The sequence below is a fragment of the Zonotrichia albicollis genome, chromosome 14 (genome assembly GCF_047830755.1).
Source record: "Zonotrichia albicollis isolate bZonAlb1 chromosome 14, bZonAlb1.hap1, whole genome shotgun sequence".
Taxonomy (NCBI): Eukaryota; Metazoa; Chordata; class Aves; order Passeriformes; family Passerellidae; genus Zonotrichia; species Zonotrichia albicollis.
Window position 1 is genome coordinate 2,273,772 of NC_133832.1, and position 15,783 is coordinate 2,289,554.

At 56.1% G+C, this 15,783-nt stretch overlaps 1 protein-coding gene across 1 annotated transcript; it reads left to right on the forward strand.

Annotated features, from left to right (window-relative positions):
- Positions 1 to 766: 766 nt before the first annotated feature.
- Positions 767 to 4,078, forward strand: LOC106629167 (BTB/POZ domain-containing protein KCTD12-like). The gene is made up of 2 exons (XM_074551471.1): positions 767 to 913; positions 2,551 to 4,078. Exons 1-2 carry the CDS (start codon positions 873 to 875, stop codon positions 3,419 to 3,421), a joined length of 912 nt encoding a protein of 303 aa, XP_074407572.1. The 5' UTR covers positions 767 to 872; the 3' UTR covers positions 3,422 to 4,078.
- The last annotated feature ends 11,705 nt before the right edge of the window (positions 4,079 to 15,783 follow it).

The following is a 15,783-nucleotide window of genomic DNA, read 5'->3' on the forward strand; positions in this document are numbered from 1 at the left end:
TCATGGAATGGTTTGGGTTGGAAGGAACATTAAAGCTCATCCTGTTCCACCCCTGCCATGGGCAGGGACGCCTTTCACTGTCCCAGATTGCTCCAAGCCCCATCCAGCCTGGCCTAGGACATTCCCAGGGATCCAGGGGCAGCCACAACTTCTCTGGGCACCCTGTGCCAGGGCCTGCCCACCCTCACAGGGGGGAATTTCTTCCCAATATCCCACCTAAATCCCCATTCTTTTAGTTTAAAACCTTGTCCTGGCACCATCTGGCAGCATCCCTTTCCCTCCTTTTTCACAATCCCTGCTGCGTTCGCAGGCAATGGTCAGGGCACCTCTGGAATTCCCGTCAGTCCCACCCGATACCAGAGCGGGGAGGATGCGGGGACGGGGGATGATGGGGGGATGCGGGAGCGGGATGGGCTCACAGGAGCGGGAGGGCTCACAGGGAATGCGGGATGTGCTGACAGGGGATATGGGAGCGGGATGCGCTCACACGGGAGCGGGATGCGCTCACACGGGAGCGGGATGCGCTCACACGGGAGCGGGATGGGCTCACACAGGAGCGGGATGGGCTCACACGGGAGCGGGATGTGCTCACACGGGAGCGGGATGCGCTCTCAGAGGAGCGGGATGCGCTCTCAGGGGATGCAGGAGCGGGATGTGCTCAATCGGGAGCGGGATGCGCTCACACGGGAGCGGGATGCGCTCTCAGGGGACGCGGGCACGGTGGGGGCTGGTCGGATGGAGGCGGAGGCAGGCGGGGGAAGGCGTTCCCGGGGACAGCGGGGGACGGCGCTCGCCGCCTCCCCGGCCATAAAGCGGCGGGGCCGGGGCCGGGCGGGCGGAGAGGAGCGGCGGGAGCGGCGCGGCCGGAGCGCATGGCGGGAGCGCAGCGGAGCGGCCGGGCCGCCCTGCCGAGGTAACGGGGGCGGCGGCGTCGGGGTCCCGCGGCCGGGGAGCGCCGGGACGGCTGCGGGGCTGAGCGGGGCTGAGCCGGGCTGTCCCCGCCGCTGTCCCCGCTCAGTCCCCGCCGCTGTCACTGCCGGGTCCGCGCCTGGGGCGGGCAGAGGGGACAGCGGGGCCGCTCTGCCCGCGCCCCCCGATCCCCCGGCCCACCATGGGCAGCCCCCCAGCCTGACAAAGGGATGCGAGCTCCGGGCACGGGCGGCTGCTGCCCGCTGGGCTGTGCCGTGGGCATGGAATGGCCAGGGAAAGGGAGCCAGAGGCACTGCGGGAGGGGACCGGGAAGCCGGGACCGCGCTGATCTTCTTTCCATCCTTCCGTCTCTTCCTTGCCCAAGTCACTCCTTGCTCAAAGACGATTCTCCCTGCGAGCCGGGAGGAGCAGTGGAACGCGGGCTCAGCTCTGCCCCCATACCCGAAAGTGCCCACAGAGTTCTGTCTTTGTCCTTTAGTTGCTCCAGAATTTGTGTTGGGATCCTTTGGAGCAGCTCCTGGGAATCTTTGCGGCAGGACATGGGGACAGGGCGAGCCCTTGGGCTGTTCCTTGGGTGTGGGGCCGGTCCTGGGGGGTCCCAACCTCCGAGCAGACCCAGGGCAGCCCTGAGATCACCCAGGGAGGGGGCAGAGCTGGAGGTCAGCTCAGGGAACCTCTTTCCTCTGTGCTCTCCCAAATGCCTGCACAGAGCACGGCATGGATCCAGGCTCCGGCTGCTGAGCCAGGTTTATGTAAGCTGCTGATTTGCAGTGTCAAGAGACATCCAAGAACCGGCTTGTCTTTGGAAAATGTACAAATCCGTGGCATCTGCCACCGAGCAATTGCTGTAGCAGCAGCCCAGGATTTGTCTTGGTCCCAGCCCCTTGGAGAGGTTCTGCCATCTCCCAGCTTGGCTGCGAGTCCGCGTTGAGCACTTTTCAGGAGCAAGGACAGAGCAGGAGTGCCAAAGGCTCTGTCCCTCTGTCCCTCTGTCCCTCTGTCCTTCAGGGATCTGGTGCTGCTGTTCCCCAGCACCCCCGGGCTGTTCCCTGTGTGGCCCCACAGCCCCTCCAGCCCCGGCTCTGCGGGGCCCCTGCACGGGAACTCCTCCCTCGGCAGCTGCAGGATGCGGGGCTGGCGGGTCCCCAGGGTGTGACAGCCCTGCCTTTCCTGTTGTTGACAGCAGCCCCACGTCCTGCACCTCCCTGGGCAGAGGCTGAGCCCTTCTGCTGCCTGGAGAGCTCAGGTGGAGATGGCACGGGCAGTGTGCCACGGTAGGGGAGGTGGCTGTGGATAATGCTGCTTGTTCCAGGAGCCAGGGACTGGGGGAGAGAGATGACTTCCAGACTCCTGGAGAGACAAGGATCCGGTCCTGCCCTGCCTGCTGACCCAAACCAGGCATTTAGCGGTGGCTTGGCAGTGCCGGGTTGGACTCCGTGATCTTAGAGAGCTTTTCCAATCTAAACAATTCTATGGTTCCATGTGTGATCTGGCTTGGGATCATTTCCCATCACCTGGGACTGAGGCAATGGCTTGGGATGCCCTGCAGCCAGCCGGGATCGGGGCGGTGGGCTGTGTTTTCTGGCGGTTCTGACACGGTTTTGACGGTTTGTGCTGCAGGAGGGAGCAGCGGGAGCTCACCATGGCCCTGGCAGAGCCCGCGAGCTGCGCCAAAGGCGGCGAGGAGAGCAGCCCCTTCCCCGAGATCATCGAGCTGAACGTGGGCGGGCAGGTGTACATCACCCGGCTGCCCACGCTGCTCAGCGTGCCCGGCTCGCGCCTCTGGCAGATGTTCACGCAGCAGAGCACGCGCTCGCTGGCCCGCGACAGCAAGGGCCGCTTCTTCGTGGACCGGGACGGGTTCCTGTTCCGCTACATCCTGGATTACATGAGGGACCAGCAGCTGGTGCTGCCCGAGCACTTCCCGGAGCGCGGCCGCCTGCAGCGCGAGGCCGAGTACTTCATGCTGCCCGAGCTGGTGAAGCTGCTGGTGCCCAAGCTCAGCGAGCAGAACTCGCTGGGGGACGATCCGTGCCAGAGCGACCCCGAGGAGCCGTCCCCGGGCGCGGACGCCGGGCGCAGCCTGGGCTCGGCCGCTGCCGCCGCTCTGCCCAGCGCGGGCACCGAGGGCCGCAGGGCGGGGTTCATCACCATCGGCTACCGCGGCTCCTACACGCTGGGCAGGGACAGCCAGACGGACGCCAAGTTCCGCAGGGTGGCCCGGATCATGGTGTGCGGCAAGACCTCGCTGGCCAAGGAGGTCTTTGGGGACACCTTGAACGAGAGCAGGGACCCGGACAGGCCCCCGGAGAGGTACACGTCCAGGTACTACCTCAAATTCACCTTCCTGGAGCAAGCCTTTGACAAACTGGCCGATGCCGGCTTCCACATGGTGGCCTGCAACTCCACGGGCACCTGTGCCTTCGCCCACGAGCAGACGGACGACAGGATCTGGACCTCTTACACCGAATATGTTTTCTATCGTGAGTGACACAAAACCAACCCTCCGCCAACCAACCGCTGACTGTCCCTTTCCTGTCCCGTGCTGGCTGTGGCCTAGAAGGTAGAGATCCATCCCCGAATCCCGGCGTCCTCCCTTTGCCTCCTTTTCAGTTGGTTCTTGGGTTTTTTCCCCTCCTCCTTGCTCCACGTTGAACCTGCCCAGCTCTTCCTTGTAGCAGCTGCTGACCACCAACCTTCCTCCCTCTCCGTGACCTCTGCAGTGGCTCCCAACCCTCCCTGGACGTGCGGACTCGGACACTGCTGTGGACGTGGGCTGGGTGGGAGGGGTGGGACACACCGGACACTGCTCTGGGATGCCATTCCTGCAGCTGGATGGGCTCGGACACTGGACTGGGCTCTGTGTCCCGTGCAGCTCCACAGGATCCTGCTGCACTCTCCGGGGATTCAGAGAGGAATCCTTGGGATAAAAACATGGGAAAGGTGGGAAGCAGAGCTGGGGAGGGGGTGGGGAAGTGGCAGCCTGGCAGCACGGCTGGATTGGCAGGAGCCCTGTAAGCAGCTTAGCCTGAGGCTGGCAGCACTTGGCAAGGGGAGAGGCTCCCCCTGTGCTCGTAGCTCTGAGCTCAGACATCGCCGCGGCTCCGGGGTGCTCGGGAGGGATTTTGGGGGGATTTTGGGGAGGGTGGGAGGGGCAGGTGTTCTGTGAGGGAGGTGGGAGGGAGTGGGGAAGGTTTGATGTGCTCGGGGGTGTAAAATGCTTATACAGCTCTCCAGCTCCTTGGAGCCTTGTCAGACAAAAATTCCCTTCATTTTTTCCTGGGAGCACAATGGGAATCTCGGGGATGAGGCTGGAATGCTCCGGTGGTGGCCATGGCTTCACCCAGCAAAGGGAATTTTGGCCATTTGGGTGATCCCCCATGAGGTGTCTCCAATCCCAGCTCTCCAGGCCCTCCTGGGGCTGGAGCTGCTGCTGCTCTCCCCTATTAGGCAATGAGGAATAAAGGGAGAGCCTGGAGTGGCCGTGTGCCCCCGTGCCCAGCTGGCACAGCACAGGGGAGGTTTGGTGGGGGGCTCCAACAGGAGAAGGAAGGGAGGAACACAAAGCTATGGGAGCCTCTGTGCCCTGCTCTGCCCCTCCTGTGCCTGCTGGGCAGGATCCCAGGGCAGCACATCACCCTGGGTGAGGCCCAGCCCCAGCTCTGGCACACGGCCTCAGCCTGCAGGGGAGGTGACCCTGATGTCCCTGATGTCCCTGTCTGCTGTGTGTGCCTCGTCTGGTTCTCTGCCACCCATTCCTGGCACCCACCACCCATTCCTGACATCCACCATCCACCCAAGGCACCCGTCATTCATCCCTGCTCTCACCCTGCATTCCTGATCCTGCACCCTCCATCCCTGCTCCTGCATCTTCCATTCCTGTTCCCACCATCCATCTCAGTTCTTACACTCAATCCCTGCTCCTCCACCCTCCATCCCTGTTCCCACCATCCATCCCTGCTCCCCTACTCTCCATCCCTGCTCCCCCACCCTCCATCCCTGCTCCCAGCACCACCCCAGCCCCTGTGAAGCTCCTGGAGCTGCAGGATCTCCTCCCAGGCTGGAGAGCATCCAAGGGGCCATTCCAGCTTGGGATCCATGTGGGAGGAAGGTTTGCAGCTCCTTCCTGGAGAGGAGGGAGGGCTCTGGGGCCAGCAGAAGTTTCAAACCAGGTTCTTCTCCCTCTCTCCTGAAGAAGGGGAAGGCAAAAACGGTATTTTGACATTTTTCATGGTCCTGTTCCTCATTCCAACAACCTCTGGAAGAGGAAATGACAGCAGGCTTTTAAAAAGGCAAGAAAAAGGAACTTGAGCTCTGTGTGCACACAAAGAAAAACTTTAAATAAAGGGGGAGGGGACCTGCATTCCATATTTGCTTTATCTTTTTGAACTTGAGATTCTCCTAAGTAGGATTGGGAAAGAAAATTGCTGCCTTGTGGGAAATGGGGCTCTTTTGATGTTTTTCCCCACTGGAACTGGGCTGAAAAATTGATCTCTTGGGAGGAGGAATTTTTGCCTGAGGGAGAAACCAGAATGGCAGAGTCACCATTCCTGGGGTTTTGATGTGGCAGGTTCTGGGATCAGGGCTGATCCCCCACAGGAAACACGAGCAGGAGTTATTCCTGAATCCTTCCAGAACCCGATGGTTTTCCTGGAAACTGAGACTTCATGAAAAAACCCTTCTGTTGAGATCCATCTCCACAAAAATGCACCCGATTTGGGGTTGTTTCTTTTCCTTGCATGCATTTATTTATAGGAAAAGTGTCCTTGTCATGGCTGGGAGGAGAACCTGGCTCATTGATCCCCAGGAAAGATCTTGGATCAAATAAGATCAAATTTGCTGGGCATGGAAAATCATCTCAGGGGGGTCTCGTCCTGTGAACAATCCTGGCAAGCTGGGAAGAGCCAGGCAGGGAATGGCTGGAGTGAGCTGGGAGCTCTCAGGGAGAACCAATTCCCTGCTGCTGCCTGGTTTTCCTGGGAATATTCCCATATTTCTGTGATCCCCAGACCCCGAGCTCCTGCTGGGCCATCCCTTGGCCTTGTCCAAACCACCCAGAGCTGCTCTGCTTGTCCTGTCCTTGTGCTGCCCCGAGCACCTCCCACATCCCCAGGGGAAATCCAGCCTTGCCCAGCTCCTTCCTTCCCTGCTTTGGATTTGGAGCTGGTTTTCCCTTCCCACCAGGAGGACAGGACCCTGCTCCTCGGCTTCCTGCAGTGCAAGCCAAGCTCCAGGTGCTGCTGGGAGCACATCCTGCTCTTTACAGGAGCTCCATCCCGAGATCCTCCCTTCTTCACTGCTTTTCCAGGGCTGGGCAGAGGTTTGGGATGGCCCAGCTCCTCCCTGGGAATGCTGGCACCCCGAGGGCAGAGCACACCTGGAGCAGGGGGGGCTGGCACATTCCAGGGGGGATTATCCACCTTGTCTGGGAACACCAGGGCCAGCAGGGATCCCTGGGATTGCTGAAATCTGCCCTGCCCTGAGGACTCAGCAGCTTCTTCATCCTGCTGGGAGTGAGAGCTGAGGGCTGGGGTGGCTTTGGGATGGCTTTGGGATGGGTTTTAAGGCAATGAGGTCCCAAGGGGTGTCCAGGCAGCAGATCCCCTTTGGGTCCCTCCCCTGCCCTCCCTGCACACACCCAGGAATGTTCCCTCAAAGAACATTCCCCAGGGGCAGCACAACCCAATCCCTCATTTCCAGCTTCCTGGAAAAGCCTCATCCCAAAATAAAGCCCCTGGACAGAGCAGGAGCTGGGGCTGGCTCTGCCCTGCCAGGCAGGCACCTGCCCACAAATTGCCAGTTGCTCCTCACAAAAACGGAGCTTGAGGAAAAGCCAAATCCCGTCTGTCTCCATCAGGCACTTCTGCCACCCCTGGAGAACATCTGGAAACACTTTGTGTCCTCGGCCTGGCTCCAGCCCCGTTCCAGGGGCACCTCTGGGGGCAGAGGGGTCCCAAAGCTCAGTTCTCCCTACCCCATGGAGCAGCTCAATCCCATGGGACAAGGAGGCTCCTGTGGGGGACACAAAAATTCCATTCCCAGTCCTGATATCCCATCCTGCCACCAAAACCCAAGGGATTTGATGGGATGTTGAAATAGAAAGGATTTGGTGATGGAGGAGAGGGGAGAAGCAGCTGGAAGTTGGAACCAGCCTCTTCCTCTCTCAGCTAACCAGGGAATGGTTTGGCTTGGAAAGAACCTTAAAGCTCATCCAGTCCAGTCCCACCCCTGCCAAAAGCTCCCTCCAAAATCTCATTAATATCAAAAACAAACCCCCAAAACTCCCTTTAAGAACATGGGCATCCAGCCCTGAGAAAAACCACTGGAGAGGGGGGGAATTTCCAATTCCTGGTGCAGAAACTGCAGCCTGGGTGCTTTGTTAGGAGGGGTTTAACAAAACAAGGCTCAGGGCTGGGTTTAGCAGCTGCAGCTGCTGAGTTCTGGCCACAAAGAGACCTCTGGGCCTCCTCCCAGGGCTGTGGGGAGCAGCAGGGGGAAGGCAGACGAGTGTTTGGGTCCCTTGGAGGTTTTGGGAGCTGTTGGATGTGTTGGAGAATTTGCCAAATAAATCTCCTTCAACCTGCGCTGGCAGTTTGTGCTGAGCTTAAGCAGGCTGGGCTTGGGGGTGTCCAGGTGATTTCCTTCAAAGGCTCTGGCAGTCCAAAATGTTTTCCTTCATTCCAGGTGATGGATGGCTGGGAATTATCCCCCTCCCTGCTCCAGGAGGGCTGGACAGGATCTGAGGGAAAGATGTTCTTGCAAATAACCCAAACCAGATTCCAGCTAAATCACTTTGGAGCCAAAGCACAACTTCTGCATCCCAAATGTTTGCTGTCCCTCCTTTCCCTCCTCCAGGATAAATCCCAGTGGGATAAATCCACCAGCATCCTTAAAGGATGAATCCTTCCTTCACCCCCACACCCCTAAAAACTCCTACCAGGAATAAATTTAAGGCCCCTTCCCATACAAACCAGTCTGGGGTTCCATGATCTGGAATTTTGGAGGGAGATGGAGCCTTGTCATGGTCCTGTGCCATCATCCCAAGGATCCCTGTGGGAAGCAGGGAGGAGGAGCACCATATTCCCTGGACATGAAATCCCTGGAATATTCCTCCAGGGAACAACAGCCCCTTCCCAGCAGGAGCAGGCATGAGGGGCTGCAGATTTTGGGGCCATTTCACAAGGAAAACGGCCTGAAAAATCAGATTTTTCCCCTCAAAATTCAGCTTTTGGGTTCCCATCCAGTTAGAACCACAGAATATTCCAAACTGGAATATTCCAAACTGGAATATTCCAGGACTCATCCAGTCCAGCCCTTCAGGATCAAGGTTTGTTTGCCTTTGGTTTGGGGCCCTTTCCGGGACTAGAGAGGGCCCAGCCCCGAAAACCCAAACAAAGCCCAAATGTTTAAGGCTCAAAGATGAAAAGAATAAATAAAGGAAAAAAGGAAAAAAATCAAGGTTTCCAGCCTTGTGCTGTTGGATTGGCCAGACAGGGAGTGTTTATTGGAGTCAGATGAGGATGGCACAGGAAGCTTTGGGGACCTGGAGAACCCAAAGGGACAACGAAACAACTTCAAATTGGGGCTTATGCCTCGCCCAGCCTGCCCTGCCTCAGTTTCCCCAGGAAATGAGCCCTTTGAGGACCCTGTTGGGCTCTGCTCTGGAGAGCAGAGCTGGGCTGGGAGCCATGGAAAGGATATTCCAGGAGTTCCCTCCCCTCTGGGATGTGGGGAAATCCTCGCTCTGCTCTTCCTGCCCACACCCGCACCCCCAAGCACTGAGAGAACCATGGAATATTCTCCTGGAATCATGGAATGGTTTGGATTGGAAAGGACCTTAGAGCTGATCCAGCTCCATGGGCAGGGACCCCTCCACTATCCCAACATTTTCCAGCTCATTCCAGATGTTTTTAACCAGGCAGGATAAAAGAAAACCCGCCGAGTTTCACTGCTTGGCCCCACCTGGGCATCAGTTCCTTGGAGCTGCGACTTCCAGCCAAAAAAACCCCAGGATAAACCCAAATCCTTCCCCTCTCCGGCAGAACAAGGGATTAGAGCTGCTCGGTGCCGTTCCCTCTCCCGGGAATTACTCCCCGAGCACAGCCATCATTCCCATTAGTCCCTAATTTGCTGTTAATGGAGCGCTTTAATCAACTCCGAGGATTAAATGCCATTGAGGAGCTCCCATAGGGAGCGGCCTTTTCCAGCGGCAGGGATCCTGAGCAGGGATGTTTACAGGATCTGGGGGCGAAGGAAAGGCATGGCAGGCGACAGGGACAGGCCACAAGTGACATTTCAGGAGCGGAGTCTGCATTTAACCGAGAAAAGAGAGAAGTAAACAGGAAATTGTTTCGCAACCTCCCGCCACCAAAGCTTCCCCTGCTCCTCTCTCCTGCCACGGACCCCAAATGCTTCCCAGGAAAGGGGTTTTTCCCTGGATCCGGGATGCCTCTGCTCCCACAGGATCCCCTCGGGGTCTGGGGGTGCAGCAGCAAAGCTGGCACCCTAAAAATCCCCTATCCAAGGAGGGAACCCCGGCTGCTCCCCACGGGCTTCCATCGCTCCAAGGGATCCCAGCGGGGATTCTGGAGCAGGCAGAGCCTCCCTGCCGTTTGGGATTCCCGATTTTTCCTGCAGCTCTTGCACCTTTTAAAGGCCCGGCTGCTTTCCCAGCCCCTCATCCCTGTCACTGTCCCTTCAGCGCCTCCGTGGAGCAGCTCCAAACCCGAGGGAAGCGAGGGCGCAGCCAGCGTTTCCCATTTTATTCCCAAATTATTCTTGTCCTTTGCGTGCCCGGAGGGGATTTAACACAACCCCCGGGGGAACACAAAAAAAACCATCAATTCCGAGCCGCAGCCTTTAACGGGAATTTGGCTCCAGGGGAACTGAAATCCCCAGGTCCGGGTATGGAAGGATTCCCGGTTTTCCCGAAGGCAGCAAAAGGGGCCAGGAAAGCGCTTCCAGCGGGCTGGAAAGCTGAGCAGGCACTGAGGGGCTGCCATAAGGTGCTGATGCTAAATACTCCTCCCAGTTCCTGACATTTCGGAGTGGTTTAAATCCCCCCCGCCCCTGCAAACCGCAGCCCCTGGAAAGCGCAGCTGCTTCCTTCCAATGGGATTCATTTGAATTTGGATGAGGAATGAGGTTTGGCACCGGGGATCTCCACCGTGAGCGGTTCCTCTCCCTGCGGAGCTGAGGTCATCCAGCCGTGTCATTTCATGGAAATGAAGGACAAACTGTCCTGGCTGCTGTCACCGAGCCTCGGCAGGGCCGGGAACCCTCCCCGTGCTCCCAGGTCTGTTCCCGGGTTTGTTCCCAGGTGTATTCTTGGGTTTGTGCCCAGCTCTGTTCCCAAGTTTACTCCCACGTTTGCTCCCAGCTCTATTCCCAGCTCTGTCCCCAGATTTGTTCCCAGGTTTGCTCCCGGCTTTGTTCCCAGGTTTGTTCCTAGGTCTTTTCCCAGGTTTGTTCCCAGGTATATTCGTGGGTTTCTTCCCAGCTCTGTTCCTGGGTTTGTTCCCGGGTCTGTTCCCAGGTTTGCTCCTGGGTTTGCTCCCAGGTCTGTTCCCAGGTTTGCTTCCAGGTCTATTCCCAGCTCTGTTCCTGGGTTCATTCCCAGCTCTGTTCCCAGGTCTGTTCCCAGGTTTGCTCCCAGGTCAATTCCCAGGTCTGTTCTCAGGTTTGTTCCCAGGTTTGTTCCTGGGTTTGTTCCCAGCTCTATTCCCAGGTTTGCTCCCAAGTCTGTTCCCAGGTTTGTTCCCGGGTTCATTCCTGGGTCTATTCCCAGCTCTGTCCCAGGTTTGCTGGGAGGGCCTGGTTCTCCCTGTGGGAGGAACTTTCCTGCATCCCCTCCTTCCCACCCCGGGATCTGCCCCTTCCAGCTGGGACCTGTCCCACCTGCCCTGCTCGTGTTCCCCTGGATCCTGCAGCAGCAGCAGCCTGGAATTATGGAATGGTTTGGACTGGGAGAGATCTTGAAGCCCATCCCACCCCATCCCATCCCATCCCACCCCACCCCACCCCTGCCATGGCAGGGACGCCTCCCACTGTCCCAGGCTGCTCCAAAGCCCCTCAGACCTGGCCTTGGGATGCAGGGGCAGCCACAGCTGCTCTGGGAATTCCATCCCAGCCCCTCCCCGCCCTCCCAGGCAGGAATTCCTTCCCAGTATCCAATGTCTGGGGCTCGGAGTGGTCACTGCGACCTCCGGTGCTGGTGGATGAGCTCAGCAGCTCCGTGCGCTGCAGATAATTAATTGGATCTTGGATGAAAGCGTTGGAGGGGGCTGGGAACAGCTGGAGCACCTCGGGTGTGCTCAGAGCAGCTCTTCCATGCTGATCCAGGGAAGTTTCTTCTGCTTAGTTTATTTTGTTTGTGGAGTTTCTTTTGTCTCTTTTTATTCCGAAGACCAAAATCAAATCAAACAAAAATCCCCAGCCATTATTTAAATAATAGGAGGAGCTTGGAGCCACTGATTTAAAGGGATTTAGCTCCAACCTTAAAGCCCAGAGTGCTGCAATTTCCTGATTAATTCTTCCACAAAAACAAACAAGGATAAAAGCCCTCCTGGCTTTGCCCCTGCTCTCCCTGGATCCTTCCCTTGCCCAGGTGAACATTCCCAGCCCTCTCCTGAGTCTCTGAAGTTGACTTAAACCCCACCGAGGTTTATGAGACATCCAGGGGACATTCCCAAGGCACATTCCTGCATCCAGTGGGTCCTTCCATCCATCCCACTGGAAGATTCTCTATCAGAGCTGATCCCAAGCTCCTTTCCCACCAACCTTCCTCCCACCACCCCATTATTCCATTTCCTCTTGGCTATTTCCCCTTTCCCCCTTTCTTGGGTAATAAAAACCCTTCATCCCGAGCTGGCCTCTTGGGAACATCCCATTTTTCCATTATTTATATATTGGGAGCAAACTCTTGATTCCATCCCTCCTTTTCTCTCCCTTAATAAGCTTTTAATCCATGCTGGAAGTTCAACAATCCCCCCTTGGCTCCAGATTTTCCTTAAAAGCCTCTTGGATGGCCTTTATCCAAGAGCCCTCAGGAAAATGGAATAACTGCTCTCCATTAGCCACAAATTTGTGGACTGAGCATAAAACCAAAGGATTTTTCTCCCCCATGCTTATTAGAAGGGTTTTAATTCTGCTTTTAATTATTATTTCAGTTTAATTAATACACAGCCACAATTTCTAAATGGAATTTGCAAATGTGCTCAGGTAAACCTTTTATTCCATGGAAAAACGCACATTTGGGATTAATTATGGCTGGTGCCAAACTGATCATTAATGAAGCTTTAGGGTTAATTAGAACCAGGTGCAAATTTTTGAGAAAGGGCTGGAAACAGTGCAGAAAATCCCTTTTTTGGGTAAAAAATGTGTTTATTCCTTCAGGTCCCACATGGAATACCCCAATTTCTCCCTTTCCAACAATATTTCAGTATTAAAGGTAATTTTCACCTCCCTCCCCACGTAATGTTAATGGGTTTCCAGGAAAAACTCCAATAGCAACCAGCTCCAGCCAGGCAGATTTGCCTCATTCCAGCCCCCCTTGCTCCCAACAAAAGCCACGGAATTAATAAAGCATTTGGGAATGACTCCAGACTTCCCCTCATCCCTGTGAGTGGAAAACAGGTTGTTGGTTCCATTTCACAGCTGAGGATTTCCGGGATGGAGAGCAGGGAATACTCCTCAGGATTCCAGGGAGCACAAGGGTGGCTCCTTCTCTTCTCCAGTGGAAAAACCTTGGGCTGTTGTGATGCCCAGGCTTGATCTGATCCCAAACCCTGGGGAAGGGGATGCACCAGAACATTGCTTTGGCCCTACAGGACATCTGGGATCAAAATTCCCTTTCCAACAACTCCTGGTTTTTGCTGGTGCAGGGGAAACTCTTGCTGAAATCGGGATGGGGTTGAGTTGCAGAACTTTCCCATGGATTACAGGGTTTCCCAACTTTCAAAAGGCAGGAAACGTTGGGAGGAGCCCAGATATTTTGGAAAATAAAACCTGGCTGGGCTCATGGCACATCCAAGGGGAAAATCCCAGGGAATGATCTTTCATGGGACACAACCACAGTGCTCGTTTTCCTTGCATCCCTCTCCACTGGGGGTGTGGATATGGAAGAGCAGAACTCCATGATTTTGGAGCAGGATCCAGACCCACAAGTGGGTGTGCAGGTGTGGAGGGAGGTCTCCAGAATTCCATGATCTCAGAGCACGGATCCAGATCCAAACCTTCTCCTTTGTTCCCAGGTCCCGTTGTGCGAGGCCAACTCTCCAGGCAGCTCTCCAGGCACTGCAGCCTTCCAGGTAAATCCATGGAAAAGATGTCCTGGGAGAAACCTGGGACTGGGGGAAGGAAGAATCCCAAGCATTTGAGTTTCAGCAGTGGCTGTGATTCCCGAGGGTCCCAGAGCTTGGTGGCTCCTCGGTGCTTCCACCCCATCAGCACATCCATGGAATGTCCCCAAAGCCGTGGTGTTTGTAGGACAACATGGATTTGAGGCTGGAAGTGGAGTTCAGCCAACATTTTCCAGTGGTGACTTTGAAATCTTCCCAAACCCTGGGAAGCAGCAAGTGCCCATCTGAAATCTGAAATAAAATGGGATTAATGCAGCTTTTCCAGCGGAGCAGAGCACGGACAGCCAGCACAGGGAGGGGGTTTTGTTATCCCTGGGATGAGGGAAAACCAGGACAGAGCAGCTCCTCTGCTCCCACTCTCCCAGGGATTAACCCAAAATCCCAGAGAGCCAACGGCAGGTGCTGGAAGAGGAACAAACTTCCAGAAAGCTCCACCAAGGTGTGCAAAGCCTGTGGAAGGAGCAAACCCTCCCTCGGCTCCTGGCACGGCTCCAATCCCCGCCTCCTCTCCACAATCCTATTAGAATTAGAGGGATAGAGCTATAAGGGGAAAAGTCCATCCTCAGAGCAGCACTGACAGCTTGGCTTTTAAATCTTTAATAAGCACAGGCTGCAGGTCAGCACGTGGGAGAGGGAATCCAGAGCCCTGGAGCTCTGCTGGAATGTTTGGGAGCACCTGCAGAAGCTCAGCTGTGCAAATGAAATGAATGAAATTAATGAAATTCAGCATTGCTCTTATTCCACAGAAAATCTTTTCCCTTCCCCTTGTATGCCAGGAATTCCATCCCAAGTCATGTCCCCGTGTCCTGTCTAGGTGTTGTTCTGCCCAAAAAGTTTGGGAATGCCCCACTGGAATGGAGCTCAGCTCAGATTCCCCACTCCAGGACTTTGGGACTTAACTGGGTGCAAAACCAGCCCCTCTGGGATATTAACTGGAATTAGGAATGGAACCTTTCCAGCTGCACTGGGGTGACCACAGAGCCCCTGGATGAAGCTGGTGGTCCTGGGAGGTGCCAGGAATTGTCTCAGGAACCACAATTAATGAGGGAGGCCATGGGCACAGGGCGTGCTGGGATCCTGCTGCCATCTCCTGGAGGCTGCACCTTCTTCTGGACCACAATGGATCCCGGGGGTCCAGCCTGGCCAGGCTGTCTCTGGGCAAATTCCTGCTGTCCTGGATTCTGGCAACCACTGAACACAGAATCCTGCTCAGCTCTGGGGGTTTGGGGAGCTGGAGCGCCCAGATCCATCCCCTGCCTCCCATGGCCAGGTGGAGCAGGATTGCCTTTATCCCAAACCAGGGTGGCCTTGGTGAAAGTATTCATGCACCTCTGGAAGAGCAGGGTTAGGTGGGATCTTGGGAAGGAATTCCTGGCTGGAAGGGTGGGCAGGCCCTGGCACAAGGTGCCCAGAGAAGCTGTGGAAGTGCCCAAGGCCCGGCTGGAGCAGCCTGGGATGGTGGAAGTGTCCTGGGTGACCTTTCTGGGTGATGATTCCCTGATTGCCTGTGTGCCTGGTGGGAAGAGCTGTGGAACTGGAGCTCCCAGGGGATTTGCTGCTCTCTGTGCCAATGGGATGATCCCGCTCCAACACTCAGCCATGGAGAGGCAAATCCCTTGGATGGGGCAGGAACTGCAGCTGGATCCAAAGGCTCATCCAGGCTGGGTGGCAAATGGAAGAGTCTGTGTGGAAGTGTTGGGGAAGAAAATGATGGAAAGCTGAAGCACTAATCCCAGTGTAGGATAAACACTTTGTATTCCTCCCTGTTTGTAAATCCATGGAAATGAGGCAATATGTGGAAAGGCGGGGATTAAAGGTTTAGCGAAAAGGCAGGAGAGCGGGACCAAAGTAAGGAACAGCAATTCCTGGTGGAAAATGTGGGATGTGGTTACAGGCACTGCCCAAATCTCAGGGATGACCCCAAGAAGGGTTTGGGAGGCACTGGGAGTTTTCCTGATCATTCCTCACCCTGGGAACCCAGTGTGGTGCTCTGGGAGGTGCTTTGGATCCCATTCCCATCCACCACTCTTCCCACATTCCCTGTGCGTCATTTCCCTTCTAAGATTTTCTCCTTTGGGTGTTGATTTTCAGGAAGCTCCTGGCTCAGCCTTCCCGTTCCCGAGCCTTCAGAACCAGAGCAGAACCCCAAAAAACCCATGTCCTCCTCCGAGCCCATCCTGGACATCAAGGGAGACACGGCGGAAGCACTTCCAGGTGAGAACAACAATTCCAGGTGGGGATCAGCAATTCCAGGTGAGAACAGCAATTCCAGGTGAGAACAGCAATTCCAGATGGGGATCAGTGATTCCAGGTGGGAACAGCAATTCCAGGTGAGAACAACAATTCCAGGTGGGGATCAGAAATTCCAGGTGAGAACTGCAATTCCAGGTGGGGATCAGCAATTCCAGGTGGGGATCAGAAATTCCAGGTGAGAACTGCAATTCCAGGTGGGGATCAGCAATTCCAGGTGGGGATCAGAAATTCCAGGTGGGAA